This window comes from Aptenodytes forsteri, unplaced genomic scaffold (genome assembly GCF_000699145.1).
Source record: "Aptenodytes forsteri isolate BGI_AS27 unplaced genomic scaffold, ASM69914v1 Scaffold2, whole genome shotgun sequence".
In the NCBI taxonomy this organism is placed as follows: domain Eukaryota; kingdom Metazoa; phylum Chordata; class Aves; order Sphenisciformes; family Spheniscidae; genus Aptenodytes; species Aptenodytes forsteri.
In genome coordinates, this window is record NW_008795695.1 from 2,617,917 (window position 1) to 2,629,721 (window position 11,805).

General features: G+C 35.4%; 1 protein-coding gene across 1 annotated transcript in view; it reads left to right on the forward strand.

Annotated features, from left to right (window-relative positions):
• Window positions 1-11,805, forward strand: part of NCAM2 (neural cell adhesion molecule 2) — a 156,168-nt gene that overhangs the window by 61,957 nt on the left and 82,406 nt on the right. The window contains exons 10-11 of the mRNA XM_009283059.1: window positions 6,667-6,854; window positions 8,494-8,590. Coding sequence (XP_009281334.1) covers window positions 6,667-6,854; window positions 8,494-8,590 — 285 coding nt within the window. The remainder of the gene's footprint in view (window positions 1-6,666; window positions 6,855-8,493; window positions 8,591-11,805) is intronic.

Below are 11,805 nucleotides of genomic sequence, written 5' to 3' on the forward strand. Positions count from 1 at the left end.
TCTTTTTCTCAATTAACTTCCCTTAACTGCAGAATACTTGGCATTACTTGGAATTGGTATCTTTAAGTAGTCTTCAGTTATGTCAGAGCATGCTGAAGTCACTAGGGTAGCACATGCTTGAAAGAGAGACCTCCAGTATTGTTTACGGTAAACCTGAGGCACGTAGCTTTGGTTGCAGTATCTGAGGCCAGGCCCCTCTGCACCACAGAGCCTGCCTCTGAGCTGCTGTTGCCGCACACACTGAGAGCAGCACAGGGCTAAAGTAAAGAGGGAAATAGCGGGTGAGTTTGAGCACGCTGTACTGGAGGTCTGAGGGATATAAGGTATAGGTTTAGGGGGACCACGTGTTGGAAATGGAGTTGGATATACAGGGTAATTTCAGCAGTGCTGTTTGGATTTTTAGTATGTTCCTTAAAATTTCTTAGAGATTTTTTTTGTTGTTGCTTTCTGGACAGCACTGTGTGTAAAAATTAAGTAAAGAGATAATGAGGCTGAGAGTCCCTGCTCCATACAGGAACAACAATTACAATTTGAGAATATGGGGGAGGGAGGGAGGGAGAGAGGGGGGAGAGAGGGTTTTTTAGTCCTATTTTAGGCAGGTTTAGATAATTTTAGACAGATATTCACAACAGATTCACAATAGATATTTCTATGAAACTAAAATTTCTTGGGGTTTTTATTTGTTTTGTTTTGTGTTTTGTATTTTTTTTTTAAAGTGATCAACCAAATACAATTCCTTAATGTCAAGTGGAATTCAAAGAAAAACAGATACGTGAAATTTCTGTGACTCTGGCAGCACCACGCACCAAAACTATGCATGCATTCGTTGCCCACCGTTTGTTAAGGTTGAAGGTGCCATTATCAACAACATACTTTGCGTCTAGCAGAAAGATACCTTATCTTATGATAACTAATTTTTTTCCTATGCTTATGGAAATGGAGAAATTAGTGTGGTGTTTGGATATTAAAAATAATATCATAGTCAAGGTTATCAGGGACTAGTACTGCTTGCCAGTGAGAGGGGACTCTTACTCTTGCATAAACTGTATAATTAGTAGGTAGTCCGTCATACTATTGAACATCAGTGTTTTATTGTAGTGCATTTTGAGAGGAACCAAGAGAATGGGGAGGGGGAAAGGAAACATTACTGAGAGTGGTGTTTCCTGTCACTTGCTCTGAAAGAAACATGTACCTCTGCAAAACTGCTGATCTCAAACTTTCAAAATGATGAGCTGGATTCTGAAAAAACCCCTCTGGTTTTAGCTAATAATCATGGCAAATTAAAACCTAGTATATGATAAGTTTCATTTACTTTTCTATTTGGAAACTTCGCATGCAGATCTTGCACGTTTTTCCTTGCAGCCACATGATCGTGATAGTAGCAGTAAAACTGTGAAAGTTAGTAACCCTGAAGCTCTGTAGTTCCTATCTTCCTTTTAAGGATGATTGTATATTAAAATCTAACCACCTGGCCTCATTTGTTAAGTCTTTCTAATATTATTTCTTGTTACAAGGAATATGTGACAGTTATTGTACCTGTCTGGGGAGGTTCTTCTACTTTAGCTCCAAGGAAAACCTATTCATTCCAAATATTAACTATTGAGAAACAGGTACATGGGAGAAAATACAAGAGAAAGACAGAAGGCTTTTAACCAAATTGTGGCAGAGTTACAAAAAATTAAGGTACTTTTATAGGATGGATGGCAAGGAAAGTACTAAATTTGGTAGAGGATGTGGTTTATTAAAGTCCTTGATGATGGGAAACTTATGCCAGTATTAACCACCTAAGAGAGAGGCTTCCAATAATATACTACACAAAATGTCCCAGCATCTTAGACCTGATAGTCTGTCATGTATTTTCATTGTATGATCCTGGAAAACAAATTATTTGAGGAACAGATAGCCAAAAGTTTGAAAACCTATGTTCTTATATTAAGAAGTGCAAATCTGATTCTGTACACTAGTTTCCTATTATAGCTGTCTGGACACATGTGTTGAATCAGGTAATTTGCAATATCCAATTTGGTGTATAACGCCAAACATACACCAGAGCTGGACCTTTGAAGTCGTTAACTGAATTACCTTCTGGATGAGACATATGATGTATTAGTCTGTTCTTGAATCACTGTTCTTGGACATCATATCTAATAAGGGTACCTAAATGCTAGACACAGTTTTCAGGTCAGAGTTTGCTTCTCTTACACAGTCTTCTTATGCAGGTTATCCAGGACCACTTCTCCTAATTGGAGTGCTGACCTGTCAGTTTCTTTCTTGTTTGGGGAAATGAACAGCTTGAGTTTAGCTAACGCTGGTGCCATAATACTAACTATTCTAAAATGCCATTCTAAAGTTATAATTGCTTATAGAATCCTACTCTCATAGAATAGTTTTGTTTAATTTTGTACCTTTGTGATATAGTATTTATTCCTTCTAGGCATCTTTTTCATTTGGATTGCCTCATCTCTCAAAAATAATACTCCACCTTTAACCGTTTAAGCTTATAACAGTACTTATGTACTTTATCATATCCTGGGCTGCATAAAAAGAAGCGTGGCCAGCAGGTCAAGAGAGGTGATTCTCCCCCTCTACTCACCTTTTGTGAGACACCACCTGGAGTACTGCATTCAGCTCTGGGGTCCCCAGCACAAGACACGTGGACCTGTGAGAGTGGGTCCAGAAGAGGGACACGAGAATGGTCAGGGGGGTGGAACACCTCTGCTATGGAGAAAGGCTGAGAGAGTCGGGGTTGTTCAGCCTGGAGAAGAGACAGCTCCGGGGAGACCTTATTTCAGCCTATCAGTACTTAAAGGGGGCTTATAAAAAAGATGCCAGCAAACTTTTTAGCAGGGCCCGTTGCGACAGGACAAGCGTTTCAGATTAGACATAAGGAAGAATTTTTTTGTGATGAGGGTGGTGAGACACTCGAACAGGTTGCCCAGAGAAGCTGTGGATGCCCCATCCTTGGAAGTGTTCAAGGTCAGGTTGGACAGGACTTTGAGCAACCTGATCTAGTGGAAGATGTCCCTGCCCATGGCAGGGGGGCTGGACTAGATGACCTTTAAAGGTCCCTTCCAACCCAAACCATTCTATGATTCTATGATTTATTATGTGCCTATACTAACTAATATGAACAGTAGCTTTTGTACTTTTCTGCAGGTTTGTTGGTTTTTTTTTTTTTTTTTTAGAGCGCCATTAGAGCGCCAAAGGTTCAGATATAATAAATATCATCAGGGTTGCTTATTTTAAAATGGAGTGTATTCAAGCTCCTAGTTCTGTATTTAGCTATTTAGAAGTCCAGTATGTTGTCTTAACTGGTAGTACTTTATGTACAAAAGCTTAAGAAGAACAGTTCATTTACAGAATTTATTTTTTGTCAGTCATAAATTAATCCTGAGTTACATAGAAGCTAAGCAGAGCATATTTTTATTTTTTAATGGTTTTAACTTTCTCACTGATCTGCATGGAAGCTTTTTCCTTTTTATAGAGTACATATATTGCATTTAAGTATCCTTAACGTATGTTAACATATGAGAAGGTCCACTTTCTCATTTCTACTTGGTTATACTTCATTTTCAGTTGATAGAATTTCTTGATAAATGTTCTATTTATTAACTTAATTTGTTTCTTAGTTATTCTAGAAAACTGGAGGGATCAGATTTTGTAGACATATAAAATGTTATGTTTTCAAAGCCTTGGCTTTAAGGTTTGTTATTTTTTCATGCTCTATTTTATATTAAACATGTTGTGTGTTTCTGTTTGATAAATCTGTAACCATTTAAGCATAATATACTACAGTTAGTGATGAAAAGCGTAAAAGAAAAAACAAAATCTCTTTATAAACCAGTTATTCCCTTCCAACTATTTTTTTTTTATTTTATAAGAAATGTAAAATAACTTCTATTTGTACTGTAAAAAAATTATTTTCAGAGTTATTTTCTTTGTGTGAAATATCACTCCAGGTCTCTTAATCTATTCCTGACTAGGCACTAAAAAATAATCTGAATTAAAATAATTTGTCTGAATCAAGCCATTAGCATAGTCATCCTATGTCTTCTTTTTTTTTGCTATATTGGAGCTTTCACCTGCTGGGGATATGCCTGCAAAGCCTTTTTACCCAGACTTTTTGAGAGGGAAAATGTGAAGCTCTTTTTGTTTAGGAATTCTTTACGTTTGGGAGTTGTTGATTTTGGGATATATCTTTATTTGATGGACTTTTAGTCCTATTTGTGTTTTATGATGTTAAAAATGTCTGTTAGTATTTGTAGGCATGTATAGATGGCAGTCCATAACTCGCCTATTCTTTTAAAATATAAATAGATACTATAAGCATCCAAAACCTACCTTTAGAAGAGAGAGCAATCTGAACTGAAAGTCCCTATTCTCCTAAATGCTTGTACCTTCAGTATAGAAGTGCACACCACTTTTTCACTTGTAAGACTTTTTAAATAGGATATGAGTTTGCCACGTGTATTTAAATCAGCAGAGAGCATCAAACTGCATGATGTTGCCAAGGTAGGAAGGAAAGCTAGTCAGGTTCATACAGAACATCTTTCTATCTTCCACATTCATGCCAGCGTTTGTTAATGAAGTGAACTTATTCTGAGAAATTGTGCATTGGAAGACACTGCTTATCTAAAATTTGTTGTGAAATAACCACATTTTGTGTCTCATGAACACACTGATGAGATTTCTGATCCATATGTCGAACACATTAGGTGCAAAAACTGTCTGCCAGGCAGAAGTCAGTTTGTGCAGTTTTTCTTCAAGTGGCTCCCACCACTAACTTCATTTCCAGAGGAAAAGCCAAGGCTATGACTCTTGCTATTCTGAGATTCCTGACCATACTTAGCCATAAAACAGGCTTATACAGTTTGCTTCTTTCTTCATAGAGCTCCACTAGTGTGAAGCGTCACATCCTGAAGACCCTTTGATAGTCCATTTTTGCATTAAGATGTTTAGATGATGAAACATGTTTTTTAAAAGGTCTATGAAAATCAAGGAGCACTAGAACTACTTATTAAATAATTTGGGAAAGAAAGATGAGCTCCTGTATCTGGTAAATAAATTCATAGGAAGACATACTTTACTTGTTTGGATGAAACCACTTACTTTCCTACAAAAACAAGGGCTGAAGAGTTATTTTAAAAAATGCTGTGTCGTTGAGCAATGTAGCAGCCTTAATCTGTGCTTTAAAACTTCTACTGATAACCGTTCTTTTCAGTCAAAGCCTGTATGCATGCATGCAGCAGCAGCATAATGTCACCAAAAAGTTATGCTTTTTGACAAAGGCAAGCACAGAAAGAAGTTGAAAACATGCACTTCAGAAACAAGGGAGTAGTTTTAAACTGTTCCTGAAGCTAAATTTTCTACTTAGTTAAATGTGCTCAGTTCTGGTCTCTGATAGACCTATTAGCAATTTTCTAGCCTAAAGTTAAATGATTTGTCAGAAGACTAGACTAGAATTTCCAGAGACACATCTAGAAGTATTTTGGAGCTATTTATCAAAATAAAAATATATACATATATATTTTAAATATTAAAAAGAGATACATGACACCAGCTATAATTGATAATTCTCCTTTGGAATTAAAGTACTACAAAGTTTCCTTGACTTTCAGTAATATAAAGAATATTTTCTTAATACTCTTAAAATATAGTAAGAGTGAGATTAAAATTTTTTAAAAAATATTTACAAATAAATATTGGATAGACATAAAATATGATTTACCCAAGACATAAGTAGAAGAGCAGGGAAAGAGCTACTCCCTCTCATCTTCTAGAGACCATTAAACTGTTCCTGCTATCCAGGGAAACAGTAAGTAGAACAGATAATTCTTGTCACTACTGGCATTGTGATCTGAAAATCACTGTTAGTTTGCAAACCAGCAATTTCCTCTGTATCAGACTCAGTGTTTGGCTATGTGTTTAACGTAACCATTTATAGGCAGGTTTGTAAGGAAGACACACCATCTTTTTGCTTGTCTGTAGCTCGATGATTTCATAAGGAACTGGTATAAAGATTATCCTAGATAGTGTACTGATACACAATATTTTTTTCTGAAGTAGGTAGAATACGTTGCAACATTTTAGGTATTCTTTTATTATTTTTTTCTTCTAGGTTTATTCACACAACTAAACATCCCTTTTTAGAAAGATTTCATAAAGTATAAGATAGTTCCAGTGAGAAATGGGTGAAGCTTTTACACATCTATGAAAATGAAAATTTGGAGAGTAAATATAATTTCTCCATAGCAAAAGAAGACACTATAAAATCAGCAAATGAACAGATTATATATGTAAGTTTCGTAGCTCACCTCCCTTTGTCATACAAGGGACTGGCTGAAGAGTTTCTCATCCTCAGGAAGAAATGTTCTTTGTCTTTTCTGTGATAATGTCTTTCAAGGGCCTGATGTTGCCTAATGCTAAATATAATTAGCAGGTATTCTTTTCCTGAGAATTTCAGCTGAAACAGTTTCAGGAGAGGAGAAAGCTACCAAAACAAAGGCTCAAGAAACTCAAGGTTGAATAGTGATATTTTCATGGTCCGTAATAAATTGATACAGCAATCAATTGAAATTTCTGTGTGAACATGAATGCTTGGATAGGGGTATACAGCTTGTTTTACTAAAACAGTTAATATATTTGTGTATCATTTCCTTTTTCCAGATGCTCCAACATTTGTGTCAAATCAAACCATGTATTACTCTTGGGAAGGCAATCCCATCAATATAAGCTGTGAAGTGCTAGCAAATCCATCTGCCTCAGTTCAGTGGAGAAGAGGAAAATTAGTTTTACCGGTAAAAAATACAACACATCTGAAGACCTACAGTACAGGAAGAAAGCTGATTCTAGAGGTAAGGCTTAAAATGGAAATCAATGTGGTGACATTAGTTAATTTCTTCCTCAGTTTGGCACCATTGCAAGTACTAAAGAGTGCCTTTAAGGATAAGACTTATAATTTTATAAATAAAGCTCTCTAAAAAAAACCCCCAAACAACTATTTAGGAACTTATTTATCTCCACATTTCTTGTGAGCAGTTAGAAAATAAACCTCATTTGTATGGCTCGTGCTCAGTTTTCCATCTACAATGAACAAAAATGTAACTTGCATTTCTTGCAAGTAAATAAATACATAAATAAATATAAAACTAAGCCATCAGGTTAATACTGAAAACTAAAGTGACTACCTGGTAGGTGCTTGGTATATGCAAAAAGATTTGTGTGGCTTCAGTCAAGAACAAAGCAGAAGGGTAAAGTGGTAATAAACTGCAATTGGCTTTGGTAACAACTGTTTACGCACAGAGGCATTGGAAAAATAAGAATTAAGCTCCCTTCTGTCATCTAAGAGGTACGTGTAAGAACAAAACCTGAGAAAGGCAGAAGACAAAGAGTGGACCTTAATTATCTGTTTACTTTATTAACTTGACTAAACAGTGAACTACTCAGCAATAGTATATAGCAAATCATGGTCCTTAATTAATCATTTCACAACAAAGTGTAACCAGTGTCTCCAGCCATGGTCTCACCTGTTACAGGGTCAACATACTGTCTTCCTCCACAGGTGTGGAAGAAGTTAGTTTTCTCCATTTCTGTCTAGTATCAGGCTTATGTCTGAGCATAAGCTTCTCAATTGCCATGGGAAAAAAGATTGAGAAGCTATAGGGCTAATCAGAGTGGGGGACCTACTTCAGATGCCAAGCAAGAGTTGTACAGAGCACTGAAAAAAACTACATTTTTTTCATAAAGTCCAAACAAGTAACTTCGTTTCTTGTAGTAGAGGATATAGATTTAGAGAGACACAGTCTTACTCTTTTTTGAAGGTCATCTTTAGGGTTTTTTTTTATTTTAAGTAAAGCTTAACGACACAAAATATGCTTTACAGTCTGTTGTTCTCTGAGTGCTCTTCCATTCTTCTGTCACCTGAACAGCTGGTCAGGCAAGCTGGATTCCAATAAAGCATTAGTTCCTTTTAATATCTATTATCTGTTCTGTCTTATATCCTTATTCACCTGAGTTTACAGCTCAGCCACAGCCCTTTTATCTTCTTTTTCCTTCTTTTTCCCCCTGAATATCTGGTGTATTGAGAATCCTGCAAACAATAAAAAGTAAAATATTATTCTTGCATCATCGATAGGAATCAGCAATTTTCAGACCTTTCATTGCTTATTTCAGTCAAAATATCAGTTTGTGCAAATAGCATCTGTGAAAAAAATGTGAAGTTTATTAGGTTTTTTTCTTGTTAAAAGTGAAATTGTAAAGATAAACAATGTCACCATTTTCCATTATTTGATTTCCTCATTTGAATTTGAGAAGGGGGAGTTTAACATGAAAAAGGGTGTATTTAGATCTGTATTTGGAGAATATACTAGATAGGCTGAAGTAAGAAAGCATCTGCATATTGGTTAAGGAGAACATTTTTGCATTTCTGATATTTTTAAAGAACTTTGATGTTTAATTAAAAACTAATATTTACAAACTGCATTCATTTTAAAGATTGCTCCCACATCTGACAGTGATTTTGGACGGTATAATTGTACAGCCACAAACAGAATAGGAACAAGATATCAGGAGTATACACTTGGTCAAGCTGGTAAGTTAAAAAGTTGTTTCCTTTTCTTTAAATATTTTTTCTATTTTAATCAAAATTAATTTCAGACACACTTTTCTCTGTTTATTTTATTCCAATGGAATGTTTGCAGTTAATTTTAATTCTTTAAATGTTGAGTTGCAATATGAAGTAAAATAAACCAGATCCCTCAGAATATGAATATTCTTTGGATTTAATTTTAAGGCCTTCTGAAATCTGAAAAAATGGAATAGTCTAACCTTTTTTCCCTTTGCCCTTATTACATTCTACATTTATAACAGTGTATTTTCATTACTTCAGTGGAGAGACATATGGTTTGCAGGCAGTAAAAACAAGAAAGAATTAGGAAAGTCTTTTTTCCTTTTTCTCCCTGGTATTTTCTTGATAAACCAAGGATGACAAAAGACTGAAATAATTCAGCAAAGAATTACTATCTTCATTTGCACTTTTAGTTATTTAAAAGCAGAATTTGACCCATAGTGCTAGATTGAATTAATTTAAGCTCTGAGATGTTCTACAACCAATTGTTACAGAATTTCTGAATATTTTTAGGTCCATCTATTGTTGTTTAGGCAAATATAAAAATAAGACTGTATGTTTGTGTTTGTTCTGGCAGAAATAACTATTAACTGAGAGTAAATGAGAGTTTCTTAGCACTTCTTTCAATTATATTTTCTTCTGGAATGGACTAACGCTTGCTCAGCAAACTTTGAGGTCTCCCAACATTTGGACGTACATACTTAGATGATGCGAATTGTTCTAGCTTTAATGACATCTATGGAATTATAATGCAGTTTACACTAACAAAGGTACAGCCATACTGAAAGCTATACACCCCTTGTGATCCATTGTTATGGACCATTTTCATCATGTAACTTTCAGGTCATGCCATACTGCCAGTCTGGCTGATAGACATTGAAGGGGACAGGTAGAAAGAAGGTCTTGTATAATTTTTTTTCAAAAGTAGGGCTTGTATAATTTTTTATGATCTTGAATGTTTCAGCTGTAACTTTTGGTTACATTTTTTTTTAAATAAGAAAGTAAGCTCATGGAGCGCCACTACAAGGACCTTTGGAGGTGCATTGCTGAAATGTGCACATCCACTCATGGGGAGGCTCTCTTACCCGGCCTAGTGTTTTAATTTTTATAGTTTTGCTCAACAGGGTAATTATTTTCTTCTGGTGTCTCAGGAGTTATAAAAAACAGTTGTTTATTAAGAAATTTCTTAGAAGTTGCACACAGCATTGAAAGTTTTTCCCATTACCTCTAAAGGATGGATTACTAGCACACACTTTTACCATGAATACTATACTATTTTTTTGTCTTTGAACAGTGGTCAAAAAAGCTGAGCTTCCTAAGATAGGAAAAGGGGGTTTATTGAGAAAACAGCAGATTTCTATGTGGATGATCTATGCGAAGATCCATTCCTCCTCATTTTACAACTTTTTGGGGGTATTAGCTGTGTTGCAAATCTGATCTTCCTTTGATAGCTACATGCCGCTAATGAGAAATATGTCTTCTTTTTCCATGTAGCCATAGTCCCAGCTAAGTCCTAATTTCATACAATACATTCTTTACTTTCCACCTTACAAAACTCCCCCCAATATAAGGACTCACAGAATCTCATTCAAACCTAAATTTTTTGTTTTTTTTTTTGAAACGATATTCCAGAAGAGAACAGTCTGTAGAATCTTCAGTCATGTTCATGATCATTTACCTGGTTGATCCCATTTATTTCAATGGAATTACTTGAGCAATTGAATTTCTGTAATAGGGCTAAAATTATGACTGTAGCAGCTCATCAGTACTACATGTGGCATTAAATATGAAAAATGAATACTCCCTGTGACGTTCAAAATTGACGTAGTAATAGAAAAGCTCTAAGCTTTAAGGAAAAACACAATTAATTTCTATACCAACTATTCTGTCTCTAATTAAGAAATCTCAAGACTTGTAGGAAGTTAGCATTGATTTGAATAGGTAAACTATATCTATTATGTGTATATTACTTTTGCCATCATTTAATTTAGGAAGTAGATTTAGCCCTCTAAAAATCTCAGGACTTGATTTTCTAAATATTCGTGACTGGCGTAGGATTTGCAGAGTTACATTAAATTCATTAAACAAAAGGACTGCACGTAACCCTCTGATTTTAGTCAGTTACATCTATTTCTCTTCAGTAGCATGCTTTCTCTTTGGGGCAACATGTGCATGTGTTGATTTGACAGCAGCACTGGTTGTGCCTGTCCTGCTGGGCTAGGTGCTACACTTGTCTCTGGAGTATCATCTCTAAGATTTGTCACGTGAGGCTTCACCAAAAGGGAAAAGCAGTCGAAGTACCATGTGAAAGCTGCCAGAATAATTCCTCAATTCCTCTCAAAAACAGAAGTCTTGCCACTAGAAGCCTTTCTTAAAGCCATGAACATAAATGGTAAGAGAGGGAAGGAAAAATCCCACTTCAATCCCTCTGGTGTCTTACCTCTCAGGACAGAAAAAGATGAGAAAATAGAACAATTATGGCAATGAAAACAGAGGGACTCAGGTTGTCATTATTGCTGTGCACTGTTTTTTCATAAAGTTGTGTAATCGTGTGAGAGCATCTCAGCAGATATTCTATATCTGCTGATTTTTCTCTTAGATTTGCAAAACAGTGTCCCATCACAATGCATGACACTGTATAATGATTATTTTAGCTATGTATTTCTCTCCTGCTTTTACAAATAATTAATTACTTTTAATACAAAGTAATTCTCATTATTAATAGAAAAAGAACATGATATTTTGGTTATGCATTGTATTTCAGCAAATTCTCACATGAGAGCCCCTGGAAATGCAAGTGAGAACAAGTAACTCCATACAAGCTATAATCCTGTTTTGGCTTTTCAATACAACTATATCAGAGATGTAACTGATGCCAGTTTTTCAAACAGCTTACTATTCCCTACTTTTGAAACAGGTTGTTTGACATTTTTCAATCAATTCTTCAGAAAACTTGATGAACACTTAAAAAAAAATGTATTGGAGTTATAAACATAAAAAGGTAAATCAGGGTATATTTAGAATCATACAATCATAGAATCATTAAGGTTGGAAAAGACCTTTCAGATCATCAAGTCCAACCATTAACCTAACACTGCCAAGTCCACCGCTAGACCATGTCCCTAAGTGCCACATCTACACATCTTTTAAATACCTCCAGGGATGGTGACTCAACCACT